This window comes from Sitodiplosis mosellana, unplaced genomic scaffold, assembly GCF_009176505.1.
Source record: "Sitodiplosis mosellana isolate CC-2019 unplaced genomic scaffold, AAFC_SMos_1.0 Smas_scaffold_6165, whole genome shotgun sequence".
Lineage (NCBI taxonomy): Eukaryota > Metazoa > Arthropoda > Insecta > Diptera > Cecidomyiidae > Sitodiplosis > Sitodiplosis mosellana.
In genome coordinates, this window is record NW_022601406.1 from 3,955,813 (window position 1) to 3,974,174 (window position 18,362).

The 18,362-nt window shown below is 36.9% G+C and overlaps 1 protein-coding gene across 8 annotated transcripts in view; it reads left to right on the forward strand.

The window, feature by feature from the left end:
* The window catches only part of LOC129574891 (putative transcription factor SOX-15), a 59,590-nt gene that overhangs the window by 25,222 nt on the left and 16,006 nt on the right, over positions 1–18,362 (forward strand). For 4 of the 8 annotated variants that reach the window (XM_055457512.1, XM_055457511.1, XM_055457506.1 and 1 more), the window contains 2 exons: positions 3,699–3,988; positions 4,781–4,996. In XM_055457512.1, the coding sequence (XP_055313487.1) occupies positions 3,699–3,988; positions 4,781–4,996 (506 nt within the window). The other 4 variants (XM_055457510.1, XM_055457505.1, XM_055457509.1 and 1 more) reach the window with 3 other exon arrangements.

The window sequence follows — 18,362 nt, forward strand, 5'->3', positions numbered from 1 at the left end:
CTCTCTCTCTCTCTCTCTCTCTCTCTCTCTCTCTCTCTCTCTCTCTCGGCTATGCCTCACACAAAACTCGCAATCACTGGGCTCGCCAGCCAACTCGTTTCCGATCGGTGACTATTTTTCCACTACTGTTGCTGTGGCTGCTGTTGCTACTTTTTTGTCGCATTCTGTCTCTTTTTCGTAGTTGGCAGCGCGCGAGTTGTGTGTAGTTTGCTTTCTCTTGTCATCAATTGCCAATAACATTTGTTTTTAATGTGTTCTTTTCCTTTAAATACTCAGTGTGTCGTTGACAACGTCGCACAATTCGAAATTGCGAATCGGCGTTCTTTTCATATGGAAATCGATTTGAGTGAAACAACGACAATATCGGTATCAGAAAGCAACAAGCTTACCGAAATGAAAATATACACATACACACCAAATCCCGGCTCTGCCCCGTTTTGCACAGATCGTAAAACGATCGAACGAACGAACGAAAAAAAAAATTACAGCCCAGAGACAACCATCAACCCAATCTGAATGAGAAAAGCAACGAAAAAAAGTAGCCAGCGAGACAAACGCAATTCGAACGACGAAAGGAAGAAAAAAAATTATTCAGCTGTCAAACTACATAATATTCAAATGACTACCACAATATTTATTACGGTAAACAAAAACCCTGTGAGTTCACAGCGCGAGCGACAATGCCGAGTGAGTGTGTGTGTGTGTGTGTTAAGCAGACGAGGAGCAAAGAATTTTATGCCGCGAATGAATATGTGTCCGTATTGCGTCGAATCTATTTTATCTACAGATTTGCAGACTCGTTTGTTGTGGGTACATGCCGATCGTTTTTGTTGCTGTTGTTGGTGGGTATTTTTTTTTCGGTTGTAATGTCGCTGTGCTAATCGTCAACGTTCTTTTATGCCTCCAATTCTTCGGTGACTTCTCTGTTGGCTGGTTGCTGTTGCTTTTTTTTCGTTTGCCTCACTTTATTTTGTTTTATTTATTTATTTTTTTTGCTTTCGTTCGTTCGGTGTGTGTTTTTTTATCCTGTATTTTATTTGATTGTGCGGTTTTGCTTCTGCGAAATTTTATAAATCACATGTAATGGCCACGAAATTGTTCTTATCTTATCCACGGCATTAGCTGTACACGCTTCTGTATGTACCCAAATGATATACCCGCATACATTGCACTTCAGCCGCTATTAATATAGAGAAAGAAAAACCACGGATTTCGAATAAAATATTTACATTTTTTTCTCAATTCTGAAATGAAAATATGGCGGAAAAAAAACCATATTTTCTTCTCACTGCCGACATGCATGCCTTTAACCTTTCTACTTTGCACTGGCGCACTGACATCTCAACATCATTTGCATGAGAACGATTTTTGGGAATGAAATAAAGAGCAACTATTTCCAATTTTGAGAGCTCGTTGCACTGCTCGATTTCGTGAACCAATTTTGGATTGCAGAACGATCGACAAATGCAACTCCTTGAACGTTCGTTAATCTTTGTATTAGGCCGAAACTTGATAGTCAATCCTGGCCTTAAATACTCGAAGAAGAAGATCAATAAATATATTAAACCAAGCAAAAAAAAAGCTCAAATTTTTATTCGTTTTTCGCCGAAAATTCATTTCAACTCAATATTTAAAAGTTTGAAATTCCGAACATCTTGTGAAATTCAAACCAATTTTTGTCTTCCAAAATAATTTTAAAGAGAAAATCCCAATTTTTCTTTAGCAAAATGAGCGAGTTTGTTGAACGAACATGTTTGCTGGTGGATTTGAATATTTTGGTCACCTTCAGTTCGTAAATTGTTCTGCCATTTCAACATGATTCGCCCGAACCAACGGTTTATATTCATTTATTGCGTCGATTGCAATAGCCTAACCGTCAAATTAAACAGCCTCAAAGATGCCGAACGCGTAGGGATGTAACGTGTCGCCACATGATTTTTTTTTTCCGAAATTAAAAACCAGAAGCTGATCTCGAAATGATTCCCAGGAAACGTTTCATTGCAAGTGATTAGATGAAAGTTTGAAAGTGTGCTTTACCTCTCAATGCCAAAAAAAAAACGAGTCGTTAGCAATGTGAACGTGACAATAAAGCGTTTCGTTTGAAACTGGTCATTTTAACAGCTTATAACAGTACCAGCTCTTTTTCCAAAGTCAAATGGAGAAGACAGAAAAATTGAATCTAAAACTGAAGTACACAACAAATAATGAAACCGTAGTCAGGGTTCTTATCAGACCTGAGAAAAAAATAAGAGCACATCTCAACCGAATGAGGCAAAGTGTGAGGCAGAGAGGAAAAAAAACTAACCGACAAACCGAAGAAAGTCATGATGATCGTAAGCACACGTGTGTGTCATCATATGTGACAGAGACGACATGCGAACGAAACGAACCGCGAGCTGAAGCGAAAAAAAACCAGAATTATTTCGTCAATCGAAAAAGCGTGACCTGACAAGATGAAGATGAAATATTTATATGTTGTTCTTCCAAAAAAAAAAGAAGTTGCGTTTCATTGCTCTTGTACGTAATAATCTGATGAACGGGTTTTTATCGTCTTTAACGTAAAACCACAACAACAACGACAGCAATATCGAACGTATGGAAGAAAAAAATGCTCAATTTTATGACTGAAAACCTCCGAAGTGGTTAGCCTGTGAAAATTTGGTTCATATCAGATAAATGAATAGAATTTCAGCATGATAAGCTCAATTTGATATTTTCTCTCTCTCTCTCTCTTTCTCTCTCTCTCTCTCGCCGTATGTGATAAAGTCGACATTCGTCAGACGTTCCGTTTATTCATGTTTATTTTTCAGTTTATCGTCGTTTTCTCACCTCTTTACGCACATTCTCTTGCACGTCTCACTTCGAAGCGCGCGCGCACGCATACATTTTTCTGCGTAGTTCGGAACAAGTAGCGCACGGATCCCCAGAAAAAGAAGAAAAAGAAGTAAAGATTGCGTTCCGAGCAAGTACAATGTTTATTTTCTCATCGCTGTGTTTTTCCCGTCATCAGATTTGTTGTGTTTATACCGCTCAATTCTGCCTTTTCTCTCTCTCTCTCTCTCTCTCTCTCTCTCTCTCTCTCTCTCTTCCTCTCATTCTTTTGCAGTTAGCACTCATTTTTATTACTTATATCAACTACTGTGTATGAATCTCATGCTTGAGCATTTTATCAACTCATTTTGTGCGCATTTCGCGCTGCCATTGCTCTCCTTATTCTCTGTTGCCAGTCTGACTTTTGTGGGTCGTAACATGAATTCGTTTTAATGGATTGTGTGTGTTTGTGTTTGTTGTTTCTCTTAAATTCTAATTTACCCGTTAAATATGCATTTTTCTTTCGAAATGAATTCCAATGAAGAGAAGTTATTATGTTAAGTAGAAGAGGTTATTAGACAAATTATGACAATACAAAGCGTATACGCGTATTGAAATAACTGATTGTTGTAGAAAAAAGCAAACTTCGATGTTATTAACAATCAATATGATTATATGTTTCTAGACGTTGAAAATCTTCTAGACATTATTTCGTTGTTGTTTTTTTTCTTCAAGTGATAATAATCATCTGATGGAAATTTATCTTGTTTTTATTTTTTTTCTTTTCAATCAAGCTTCGATTACTTTATTTAATCTCTACTCGATACAATGATTAAAAAAAATGTAAATAATGTTAAATTAACTCTCTTTTTTCTTCTCGTTTACAGTTCGCCACATCATCAAATGTATCCAATGCTTATGAATCCGCCACATAGTCCAATGGTTGCTGGGGCTTCACAAAGCTCCATGCACTCCTCATCCCCATTAATGTCATCCAATTCACCAATGCTATCAAATAATTCCCCATTAATGCAATATTCACCGTATTCAGACGTTTTACCATCCACAATACTCCCACCGCTCGGGCCAAATGCTACCTCGAACCAAGTTGACGACTCCGTTTCCTGGGGATACCCAATGAACTCAGCATTCTCTAGCGAATTTTGTAGTAATTATGGTATGTACTTATTGCAAATGACGTAATTATCACGATAATGATAGTAAATAAACTTTGTTTTTTTTTCGTTAATATTAATCACAATCAACGGCGATTTGTTATTATGGACGGGTCTGAAGGTCAAAATATCAATTAGAATGTTGCATTTGATTTATTTTGAATTCAGTTTGCCTTTTTTCGCTATAAAACAAGATTAAAAGATTCTGATTTTCGAACAAGGTGCGAAAAAAAAGGTGACTTTTTCGTTTTTGATCGTCATTTCTGTTGATTGAACACTGAATTCAACAAAAAGAGCCACTGAAAATTTCTAATAAATGTATTTCGACTTGAAACGACCCACCCAATGAAATAACGAAAATAATTCTTAGAATTTCGATAATTTTCGGAAAGTTAGATGCAATCATTGTGATTATTCGGAATTACACCATATTTGAAGGGCTGAGAATATTCTTTAAACATTTTTTGATGCGTAGTTTAATGTAGAACTTTGAAGAAAATGTACGAAAAAACGGAACAACGCAATAATCACGGCTTGAAAACTTTGAAAAAATGGTTTCGAAGTGTAATTTTTGCGTATAACTTCATCAAGATTCACCTATACAACCAAAGATAAGGATAAAATGATCAGTCTTGTATTGAAAATCCAATGTTCGTGATGACCCATTTGTTTGCAAAACTATTGGCTTTTTTCATAATAAATATTATACGAATGACTTTTCTGCATAAAATAACCCCAAACAAGAATGAAAATGATTTCAAATTTGATTTGTTTTCTTTGCCTCTTTTGCTTAGGAATGTTGCAACGACAAGCGTATCCAAATAATACGAGTAGTAGTGGTGGCGGTACGTCCAGTGGAAAAATGAGTGCGGCAAATGCGTTGAAAAGTGCAAAAGAAGCGCGTATACGACGTCCGATGAATGCGTTTATGGTGTGGGCCAAAGTTGAGCGAAAGAAATTGGCCGATGAAAATCCCGACTTGCACAATGCTGACTTGAGTAAAATGCTAGGTAAGTATTTCCGATTGGCATCATTGTTTTGGTTCTTTCTTCGGTTCTTTTATGTTATCATTTTTTTTTTTTTTGTAAATTGATTGAAATCATTCGAAAGCCATACATTGTGTGCCCAAAAAAAAAAAATCTACACATTCGCCGACAACGGCGATGACATACAAATGCACATTGTCATCTGTGATATTCAAATTGATTACGCAAAAATATAAACAAACAATACATACGTTGTTAGTCATTGGCTCGGTATCGTTGCGAACCGAATTTCATTCAATTGTTTACTTGTCAAGAGAAAACGACAACGACAACGACAGCTATAAATAGAGTAAGTGTGCTATCAGTTAGAGACGTAAATCAAGAAAAAAAAACTCAGTATTTTCTCTTGCTCTCTTTCTCGCTCTTGGTTCGTATGTTTTGTTTGTTTGTTTGCAATTTGAATGGAATTTATGAATGAGTTTGTTCCGTACACTTGAATTTTATGAATAAAAAATAGAAGCGAGAGATCGACACATGGGCCAGAAGCCATCTCCATGGTATTTGTATGGAATGAATTTTTCACTGAAACATTGGGAACTAATACTGAAATGGAGACCTTCGTTGAACCAACACATTTTATCAACCCGTTTGAATCCTCAGCGAGTTTAATCCACCAATGTGGATCAGAATTGAAACCATCGATTCTGATGGTGCAAGTGCATTTCTCGCCAGAATGTCTATCTTGAGCCGAACAATTTCCAGGGAATTTTGAGCTGAATCTTTAGATCAATGTACTCTTGTTCCGCGTATCGCGTCACTGGATACAAAGATATATAGTCGGAAAATTATGACTCAAAATCTTTGTTTGCAAAGACTCGATCATTTTTTCTGGCTCTTGTCTAAATTGCTCAGTAGAAATTTCTTATCGTTTATTATGTAACATTGTTTGTTGCGTCAAATACCCAAAATTTAAAACGCGATGCAATGCAATCGAGAGCAAGCGAGAGCGAGAGAGTGGGAGAGAGAGAGCGAGAGAGCGGGAGAGAAAGAAAGAGCGCAGGAAAGACGTCAAATTGTGTCGCTTTCACAAGTGACAATACACAAGCACCCGATAAGCAATTCACATGAACTGATATGATGTACATAAGTTTGTCCGCTGTCTGTTCACCGTTTGCTGCGATGATGACTGATATCAGTTGAACGCCCATTATCACTGTTTTATATCAGTGTCATAGTCATCGAATGTATTCGTCTCTTCCACCTGAAGCCCCGCTGTTTCAGCTACGAAGAAACGTGCTTGCGTTATCTATGCGATCACCAATTCCGAAATGGTGAGAGGCTTTCTAAGAATCGCTTCAAATATTCCTAATCAAACCGAAAAAAGTAACGTCTGACGTCCGCGGATCGGACGATGTTTAGTTTGCAAGGAGCATGAGTTAAATAATAGCACCAACTCAACGAATGATTGCAGCTGTTCAGTGTCGAAATTATTTTTCGTTTGTTTTTTTTTTTTTTTTTTTTGTGAGAATCAATTGAGTCAATTGAAGCGTATCAGAAAAGATTAGCTCTGAAATTCAGATATGGTTTTTTTTTATTAGCGAATAGAACCTCATTTATGGGTTGGCTGATTTGCATAATAATGCTTGGACACAACGGTGAAATTGAGGTCAATAATTTACAACATCTTTCTCCCTCGTTCGCAATGCCACACATCTTCTTCGTTTGGAGCAATGAATTCGAACCAAATGTGTAGAAGACACAACAAACCAAGCAAATTATACCAATAAAGCCAGTGAGAAGAGAGCCAATCATTTCCCTTGCAAATGTGTAAATTAGCCTTAGCATCGATAAAGAAAAAAAAGAAGATGTAAAATAAATAAGCAACGCCAAAGAAAAGAGAAACCAGACCGAAAAAAGAAATAACCGAGAAATTTTTTTTTTCTCAAATGAGGCAATGGCACAAAATAAAAATCCAAATCCCACATCTAAATAGCCAGCGAATGTGAGCTCTGCGCTACACATTAGCATTTATTTCGTGTGGTTTTCTCCAAATGAATTCCATTTGATACGGCAAAGCGAGCAGAAAGAAGACTTGATTTGATCATGTTTTTTTCCCATTGGTTCACCGTCTCTCATCATCATCATTTTACGCTGTCCAATACCAAATGCCGTCCACTCTGATCACCGTCGTCTACTTCATCGCTGTTGCCGTTGTCTTTTTTTTTTAGTAAATTAGTTTCGTAATATACTTCCTTTTAAATGTTTCGTAAATAACGAAACGTAGAATAACGATAACCACATCTCCCCTCATTAATGCTCTCTGCTCGCTTGAACCACGTCTAAATTAATTTTGTTTTTTTTCTGTTCAATATACACACACACACGCACGCATGCATCATTCAGTCGGTGATTGTTGAAGTCATGCGTCATTTTGTTTGTCAATTTGATAGTTCGATGGAATAGAAAAGCCGGATGAAGCGGAATTTCGAGCTCATTTCAATGTTACACTTCATGTTCTTCAACGAAAAACAACATCAAAAGTGTCATATCGAACATGAGAGGAAGAGAGATGGAACAGGAGCAAGATCGTTAAATGGACAGCGATGATTGGAAATGATGCATAAAAGATGAGAGACCAACGGAGCGCATTTATTTTCGAGTGTTGAAATCTCTCGCTCTCCCTCTTCTTCGTTACCTATCACGCACTCGATTTGTTGTTCATTTTCTTTCGTACGCTTTCGACACAGATTCGTTTGCATTACGATGCGATGGAAATGGTCAGTGTGGCGGCCTATTCATTACATACTGAACATTCAGTTATCTCTGTCGTTTACACGCAACACTTTATGATCGTCCAGCACATACACACAAATGAGCGACTCTCTCTCTCTCTCTCTCATCCGCCTCCCCTCTCTTAATCGTACCGAAATCTTGATTCGCTACACATTCCATACGATTACAGCTGAACACTGATGCTAACCGATAGCTTGTGATCATCTTTCATCTCTTCACATACGCAACAGATAAATTACATGATACTGGACACGCACACACAAATACACTCATACACGCTCACACTGACCGTGTTTACGGTGCGTAAACAAGACACAGCGTGATTGGACAAAGCATCGTTAACGTTTTTGTTTTTCGTCTGTTTTTTTCTTCTTTTCTCTCTTTGGTCAATTTCAACTTAATTATACCGATATCAAAACTTCCACTGCTTCTTGTTCGCCATCAAATGATCGAAATGTTCGATTTTTTTTTAAGAGTTCTTCGGATTTTCTTCGGAAATGAAGAAAATTGTAAATTGGAATGGATGGATAGACATTGTCTATTAGACAAAATGAAATTGAAAAAAAAACTCTGGTTTTTTATGGTAGCATTGGTTGAAACAACGAAATGTTGTAAATTGAAACATGAAAAAACTTCAATTGAAGCAAAAAATCGAATTTAACGAAAAAAACCGAATTCGAACTCATTGAAATAGAAAAAGTTAAAGCAATCTAAAAATCCAAATGGCAGCTAGAAGCGAAAGAAAAATTGTTCAAACTCTCGAATGATCTCATTTTGGAAAAATTCCATTTGAAAAACATCATTGGTCATTGGCGAATGCCCAGAAAATGTATTCGCACACACATTGCTAGCAAACAGTATCGTCAATATTGCGTCGATGACTTTTAAAATGAATATCGTGAGCCATTTAATCGCAACGTGCGAGAGCAAAAAAAACCGCACAACATTACTTTATCTCACTGTCTCTATCTCTCTATCCGTATCGTTGACATGATGCAAGTTGCAACCGTAATTACGAAAGAATCAAACCGATATTACGCTGAGCATTTATTTCCTCTCTCTGTCTGCCCGTCTCAGTCTGTGTGTGTGTGTGTGTGCTTCAGTCTCGGTTCATTGCATCGAAATCGTTCATCCGTTGTATTGGTAGTAAAACTCCATAAATCTGTACGCCGCTGTTGGCAAATAATAATAAACGCGAGCGTTTTCGCGCACACACATTCGACGAAATGCACACCGAGTGTTGTTTCGTTACGTTATTTACGCTCGGCTTTTTGATGACTACAACACACAAGAGCAAAAAAAAAGCAAAACGAGAAATCAAATTACATGTGCTGCTTTATACATTAAATCGAAGTCAATGCGAAGCTCAAAACTAAAGAAGAAGAAAAAAAACCACCAACAACATAGCAGCAGCAGCACTCGAAACCTGTTGAATAGCGAGCGTATTAAAACGAGCGAGAATACGATCACAACGCGCGCGCATACATAAACGTGTATGGAGCGCACCGTGTTTTGTAAGCATGATTTTGTTTTTATTTCGCTCGTTCGTTCGTTTTAGTTTCCCTTTGAGCTCGCTTGCTTCGCCCGTGTGTGTGTTTCTATTGGAATAAGGTAATACACAACAACTGCGCGATGGAACGAGAGCCGCTCACATTTCGAGAGAGGAAATATATATACAAAGATCACCGCCCACAATCACGGCGACGACCATTGGCTGTGGCGCATTTACATGTGTATCATCTGTTGTGATACCGTAAATCGAAATCCATTCCAATTGATGATCAATATTCATCTCATTTCGAAACACGAAACAAACCGAATTCAACGGTTTTTCGCTTGAGTTTTCGTGTGACAATCGCATTTTTGGATGCATGCTCGTTATTACGGAGAGGCTCATTTTTTTGATTGGAAAATGCATTTTAGTTAGATTTTTCTTCTTCATCGCTTTAAATAAGATTTAATGAACAATTCTCGAGATGCGATTCAGAGAATTTTTCGTGCAACGACACTTCGTAATTTTCGACGAGAAACACTTAGAATATTGGAAATGATGATTTAGTGCAGGGGAAATCGCATTCAATGATTTATGAACAAATATTTCGAAATTCATCAATTCAAATATTCAAGCGAATGGAATATTTTTATGCTCATAATTTTGTTTGTATGTTTTCGAGATTTGCTCAAAGATTTGCAATTAATTTGAAATCGAACTAAAATCTCTGAATGCAAAGTTTGCATTGCAAACCGAATGTTCACCATTCACCGGATCGTTTCACCTTCAGAGAATTCAAATCGTTCCACTGAAGCAAGAAAAAGTGCGGCTCATTTCAAAAATGTCCAAACACTTACCAGGGTCACTTTCAGTGGAATACTCGGGACCGAGCGAGAATTTGAATAAAAAATAAAAAATAAAGTTTAGTCATGCAACGTTTAAAAGAGTTTCAACGGATTATTATGATTGTTGGTGTTGTTGTTATTGTTGGGCAGGAAATGACGATCCCTTCTTACACAGTTTGATGACGTTTTATGTGTTTGGCTATAAAAGAAGTTGGGAACGAGAAAGAGAAAAAAAGGAGAAAGAGAGGGAGAGAAAAGTACGCATTCAAAACTCAGCTGAGCGAAACGTCAAAATGTTAATTGCTAAAAGCAGAAAAGAAACACACACACACTCCACTAATAAAATTGCTAGTAGGAATTGGATGAACTTTCGTACCAAATTTTTCTTTCTTCTTATTTTATAGCGTAAAATTATCAAAACTTAACATCAACTTTCATTTGACACGTTGGCCGATGAATTTTTGCTCGAAAAAAAAAACAACAACAACAACCGAATGAAATGCAACCAACATACACACAAACGAACAAACCAAATGATGGATACGGTTTATTTAGTGAGTGTCACTTGGATATGCATGCACTGAGGCACTCCTTGTACACTCTTACTCAAGCGCAACGAATTACTTTTGACGCCAAATAACATTCTCTTACATTGAAGCGAGAGCGGGAGACTCGAAGAAAGCAAATTACATACATTTTAAATGCTTGAATTTCCGTATGCACACATTATCAACCCAAATTGAAAAGAATCAGTTGTTGTTGTTGTTGTTGTTTTTTTTTTGGGAGAGAAATGGTCGATTTGGAGTGGTTGACGAGGTGGAAGAAGAAGAAGAGGAAGGGAAAAACTAAAAAGAAGATATAATATCTGCTAAATAATTACTCAGTAAAATTTGGATTATTTTAAAGTTGAAGATTAGATTCGAAACCTTGATTTCAAGTCAAATTATACCCCAAGTGATGTATCAAAGTTGAAGATTCAGTATTCATTGAGGCAAAGAAAACGAATGACGAAAAAAAAAACGTTCAAAATTCAAATTTCAGCTAGAAATTTTCCGTCCGAATTGACGTAATACAAAATCCAAAGCCAAGGCATCAATTTGGAAATGAATTTGCATTTTTTGATGATGTACACACATTTAGCCATCACAACAACAACAACAAAATACTCTCTGTTCCATGAATAAATCGAGACAAATGCAAAATTTGATGTAATTTGTTGAAATCGTAATGATATGTATTGATGAAGTCGCAGTCGACGGCGGCGGCGGCGACGACGATGACGACAGTTCAAAAAGTGACAAATTGAGGCAATGTCGTCGATTAGCGATCGCTGTTACGAATGTGCGTACTTTGAGAGGAGTGTTGCTATTTTTGGCATGAGCCACTCGCGACAATGCCCAAAATTTATGCAAATCACTTTGAAAGCCCAAAAACGTTCATCACGAATCCTTTTTCGATGTCATTCGATCGATTGAAAAAGGTAAGCGCAAGAATTCAGCTCGATTTCAATTCAGCGTCCCTCTCCCTCTCTGCGACAGCAGTGTTTCTCTCGAAAAGGAAAGAAGTAGGAAATATTATCGTTTGTAATTATGGTTTGAGCATGAATGTTTTGGTAACATTTAGTGATTTGGGGTCCGCCTTCACACACAGAAAACGAATGAAGAAAAAAAAAACTAGCACCATCGGTAAAATCGCTTTTGGTGCACATATTAACAACGATCGATTGCCACCACGAATTGTGTTTGCGAGATAAAGATAGAAAGAGAGTACAACAAGTATCACATTCAAAATGATGGATTTATCAAATTGATGAATCTAAGCGCTTTGTTTGTTGTACGGTGCTGTGCTGGCTGTTGTTTCGATTTGCATATTTTGATAAAGTTTTTTCGTTGTTTTTTTTTCTCTCCTTTATTCGTATGGTAATGTGCGCTGCTTGTTGTTCGCCCGTGTAGTGCAAATAGTTCGTTCGAGCTATTAATAACTTTTATGCACAAATCAGATTACAATAAAGTGCTCTTCACGATTACATTATTTTCGTTGTTGTTGTTTTTATTTCGCATCGACCGAAAAATAAAATGTTTTAGCTGCGATCTCGTCGGTGTGTTGCCTTTCATAATATCTGACCCAAATACATTTGGGAATGCTTTTGTTAACATTTCAATCACTTGGTGGCATTCAAATACAGCCAGAGAGAGAGAGAGAGAGAGAGAGAGAGAGAGAGAGAGAGAGAGAGAAACAAGGAATGTTTTGCGTCTTCTGCACTTTGCAAATCAATAAAAAAGAATTGCTTATTGCGGGCACAATTTCTGCAGCGAGCAGTGAATTTCTCTTCTTCACCACCTTAATTCGGATGGAATAACAACATATTCAAAAGACCAAAGGAACAGCAAATAGAAAAAGAAACCACCAAGCAGGTCTACGAAGGAATGGGAACGATTGCTGTGTGTATGTGCGTGTGTGTGACGTTGCAATGGGAACAAAATCGTTAATATGCACATTGCACAACTTAGAATGCAATTAAAAACCGATATTAAATGGATTCGCTATTAAGCAATACACCGCACTTTGCGCGCTATGCCAATTCTTACACCTCAACCGCTGCTCTTTTTTCCGCTTCTTCACTAATGCCAACCCGTTTTCTAATTTAAAACACTGATTCTTCTGTTGCAAACGTTGTACGGTAAGTCATCGCGCCATTCCATATTTATTTATGGGTTCTAATGAACAACTAAATTGAAGAGCACAGGCGAGAGGAAGAAAAACAAACAACGAACATACAACTGCAATGAAGCGAACACACGTCGCTGGAATTAAGTACAACTTTACGATTTTACACGGATAAGCGCATTTTTGCCACAATGCAAACGGCAGCAACTGGCTGTCAGCGAGAAAGAGACGAAAAAAAAATTATTGAAATTGAAATAAATTTACATTTTCTGTCGCTGTCATAACACTACTGCAATTAACAATTTTTTTTTCACAACAATACTTTCAAAGCATTCGGAGTTTTCGACGATTGTGCAGTGAACAAAAACATTTTTAGGTGGACTTGAAATGATGACTTGATTTAAATGAGAAATGATCAATTGAAAATGATCGGCCAAAAATGGACTTTTAATGTTTAATAACGATCGAAATTAAAGAGTTTTGAGCATCTAAATTTTGATGTTATTCGTCTGTTTTTGATTGGCTTTACAGAATTTATTTCGATTTTGGTTTTATTTCTTGTCGTTCTTCATCATTTTATCCATTCGTCTTGAATGTTATTCAATGAACGATTGAAATTATTTCGCATCATTTGCATTTTTTTTGATAAATTGCCTTCAATTTGGTTCCTATTTCGTTTTTGATCCCAATTTGGAATGGGAATAAAGATTTAATTTGAAGAGAAAAACAGATTTTATATAAATTTAACGATTTGGCGTTCGCCTTGTGTGGGCCACTACAAGATGATTTGGTAGACAATTTGATAGATGAACCAAAAGTTATGAACGATCAAAGAGTGATAAAAAGCCCCATTCATTTCACTCCACATCCTTTTTCAGCAACATCCAACGACAGTCGATGTGATATGAGTTATAACTTGATAAAGAAAAATTCCATCACCAACCTGGGAAACCCATTTAAAAACAGCAACACTCATCCAAATTAGAATGGTCATTTAATCTCTCAACAGTGTTCGTCAAATCGCCACAATTACAGTTGGTTTCTGTCTTCTGTGGCCCCTTACGTAAAATGAAAATTGTCCATATCAAAAAGTGAAAAACGGCGTTAATTAACCATGATTATTTATGTTTCCGAAAATAAAATAAAAAAGCGGCACCAGCGTCAACTTTTCCGCGCTGGCCTGGTGATTGATGTAGTTGAGATGGTTGAATGTTTGAAATATTTTCCCACATCGAAGTCAAAATAATGATGGCGATAGAATTTGCAGTGTGTGTGTTGGTGCTTTGCTATCTTGGTTCGCAGCAAAATGCCATTAAGATAAAATGAAGCATATCATTATGTGAACGAAATGGCAGAGTCCGTTGTGAGGCGCGTGTTTGCTCCGTTAGTTTCTTTTTTTTTCTGCTATGTGCTGTGATGAAAGAAATGGTGAGACGAGTGATCGCCGCACGGTCCATATTCATCAGTCGATGAAGACATTTAAATGTTTAATTTGGTAACTTTCACTGTGTAGCCATGTTTTGTACCGAGAAAAAGAAGAGAAAAAAAACCCAGATAAAACCGCCTCATTTACAGCCATTCAATAGATATCGAACCGATGTACGCCTATGCGTTCGAACACAAGCACACGCATCCCCATTTGCCGCGCGATAGATATCATCCATTAGTAAATCTCCGTAGCGCGCGCGTGTATGTGTGTATTTGTATTGGAATTACTATGTAATTTCATTCAACACTAGTTTTTTTGGCGGGGAAAAAGTAGCACACGAGGAAGACAGAAGAAAAAAAAAATTACGAGTAGAGAAAGGCACCTCAATGTAATTGCTCTTATTTATTTTCTTCTTTTTTTTCTCTATCTTGCGGTAACTAAAAATCAACTTCTTTCCGCATTTCATAATGATAGATTTTAAATTGTGTTAATTACACCTGCCAACTGAAATAAATCGTTCAACAGAGCCACCAGTGTGGATGCTACTTGCTTGCGAACTAGATAATGAAAAAAAAACACACACACGACAAAGACAACGACCGACTTTGGGAAGAAAATTACAGAAATAGACTATCGACCGAGAAATCGCTCACATATTCCCATGTAATTTATACTCTTCGTGTTAATTGGCTGGAATTAGTGATTTAGATACAATGATTAATTGCTGACGTAAAGCAAAATGGACGCCATTCAACAGTATGATGATTTGGCAACTATATAATTGTGAAGAAATATAACCAAATTCAGCCCACCAGAGTGATTGTGCCACATGACGAAATACTATTCGATGAATCTTATGTAGTATGCACAAGTTGGGATTTTCCAATAGAAATCCATGATTTTGAGTTGATTATTATGAACCGTTTATAACAGAGCTTTAGTCTTGGTTTGCTCTTATATGATTTTTGATGCGAACATTTTTCCAAACTCTTTGGAATTTTCCTGATGAAAATTTTACTCGCGCATGTTTATCAACCAACGATCATGTTTTTCTTGTGGAATTTTGCATGAAATTCGATTTTGAAAGAAATTTAGCAAAGAGTTGGGAATTTCGTTGATTTCTGAGCAGAGTCTCTGTTTTTAAGCTCTAACGTTGCGAAGAAATCTCTGAGCTCTGAATTAAAGGCGCCAAACTATCATCGATTATCGAAAAACATCGAATGATAGAGGTAATTTTCATAAATGGAGAGCCGGAAAAATCAAATGAAAGTTCACACCATAAGTGAAAAAAAAACAAAACTTATTCGTTTTTAATCATTTGTTCGGCGGTGATTCGTTTATCTATCTCTGTATTCTCTCTTTGTCTCTCTCCCTCTGTTTTTCTCACTGTTTCTGTTTCTGTTTTTGTCTCTATCTCTATATCCCTCTCCCTCTGACTCAATTCCCATTTTAATTCGTTCCCAATGATTTTTATCAGTACAACAAAATGCAGCTCTGGATGCGGAGAATGCCAATGTTTCAAATTCCAAAAAAAAAAACATGTTGAACAACGCAAAGCCACTTGCCATTCAAAACGAGGTGAAGTAATAATGTATAAATTTTTCCACTGACACACTTGGTATTCGTGCCATCGTTGGTTGGAAAAGTGTGTGTGTGTGTGCGCTTAAGCACTATCAATCTGATTTATATTTCGGTTTCTTGCACATTAATTTAGGCGCATTTAGGTAGCAAATTTCGAAATGGCATTTATATCTATTCGAAGTCAGGTGCATTATTATTTTGCAACACATGTTTTTGTTGCAAGTGAATTATATTTTGGAATTTAATTTAATCATTTTAATCTTCAATCAGTTTTTTATGTCTATTTCATTTGGTCGTGAGTTTACCGTTTTCCCCGCTTCACCCTCCCTGGTCGCGATCCAAGTGAGATTGAAACCCTTTCGAAAGAGAAACGTTAGTGTGTTGTAAGCGTAAATTTTGCGTCTCTTTTAGCAATGTGTTGCAATGAAATGTAATATATCGTACAAAAGCAGCAGCAGAAAAAAAAAATTCTGGCTAACTAATTTGTGCTATTTCATTAGCATTTCGCTGAGCTGAGCTGAGCTCAGTAGCATGCATGCATATGTGGCGGTTGCAAGCAAAACATTCGTAAAATGTACCCCGATAGACACAAACATACACGCAACAAGTTAATGATAATGATAATAACAATAAAAAAAAATCTGTATAAAATCTGGATTGTGGGAGAGTTGTGTTTTTGTGTTGCGCGCGCTCGCGTTTGTTGTGTGTTGTCGGTTATTACGGGGCCCCGAAGTGCTGTTGTTTGATGTGGGAAAATTTGAATCAAATCATTCACTGTGTTGCTTTTTTTTTACTTCTTCTTTCTTTTCGTGGCTGTCGTTGATTTCTTCTACATTATATAGATACAGAGAGACACATAACGCAGGCCAAAGAAAATGCAATAATATACACACACCGTGCATATATCTAAATATTCGCTGCTATACTCATATGTTGTGTGTTTTTTTTTGTATGCGCGTGAGTCGCCTGCTGCCAGCTTGTTGTTGTTGTTGTTGTTGTAATTCGTATTTTTTTTTAACACAATAGGACTATGAAATATTATTATCTTCGTAATATATATTAGTGCTTTCTGTTGTTGTTATTTTTTCTTCTGTTTACTACTTGTTGTTGTTTTTTTTTCTCGTTGTGCTCTTGTTTTCTTCGCTGAACAGGTATTTCTAATTTTTGTGCGCTGTTTTTTTCCTCTCTTTATCGTCAAATACTCATGTGGATGCGTTTGAGCTGGTGGGCTTTCATTAACTGTAAAATGCTAGACCGCAGTGCAAAATTAATGTTAGATTTATGTTTTCCCCCTTCATCGTCGTTGTTGTTGCTGCACCGATTACATCCTGAGTGAAAACGCATCTAGATGCATCTTAAAATGGGCTGACAAACCTTGATTGTGGATGGCGGGGGGGGGGGGGGGTAACCACATCGAAATATCGACTTAGTTTATTTTTTTCTGTGTTCAAAACATGAGCGTGCACTTCGGAATCGTCTTGTGTACGCGGTGACTAAACTACTTATCATTTGCATTTTGCCACGATGTGTATGTAATACGTTCTATGCCGTCGTCGATCATTGCATGTGCGTGTAAGGGAATGAAAAGAGCATAAAATGCGGCGAATCATGCAACAACATTGCTCTCGAATTCCCCCCTAGTTGACTTCCACTCGACACATGCATATGTATGCTCATTGGCCCGGACGCATTCATGTATATCATTTAAAACCAATAACAGCACTTAAGAACAATTATGCCGAACCAATCCGAAAAAAACCGCAAGCGAAACGACCGTCGTTGTTTTTCGTCTCTTACACATGATGTATGATTTGGTCTTTTGACTCTCAATCGTTGCACGATCGTTGAGAACATTTCGTTTCATAAACGCAAATAAATTATAGCAAATGAAATAGTGGAAATTATTTGAATTTAATGAATGTACTTCAGAATATGTGCCGTTTAATCAACGGAAAACAATTCTCCACCGTTCAGATTCATTTTTGATCATTCTCACCGGCCACCACTTCACTTTGATCTCTCTCTCTTCCACTCACTCTATCTCGCCCACTTCAGGAAATCGCTTCACTTCTTCAGGAGAATGCAACTTATTTAACCTCGACACACATCCAACATCCAATTCATTCACTTCGTTTTCGTTTTCAATTCGAAGAAAAAAAAACGCAACGATTTTATTGAAAAAGCACCAAAAATTGTAATAACAATGTTGAACCATTCCCATTTGGCAAAAAAAAAACTGAACAGAGAGCAACGAGGAAACGTGAGAAATAATGAATTAATTGTCGTTGACCAAAAAAAAAAAACAGAACGTCAACTCTTTCAAAAAGTGTGGCAAGAACCGATTCATTTCGGAAAATGGCAACGGAAAATGTTGAAATAAAGCGGTAAAAAATGTAATGTGATAAAAAAAATGGAATCCTTGGTGATTACATCTATAAATAGTGGCAATAATAAGTCTAAAAAATATCATCAGTCAAGCCAAAAAATGCTGTTCAAAGCGAATGAAACGACTCAATTAAATGGTTACCAAACCTTACTTGATTATTATTCGGTAGTGGCGAACGCGACAGTCAATTAAACGCG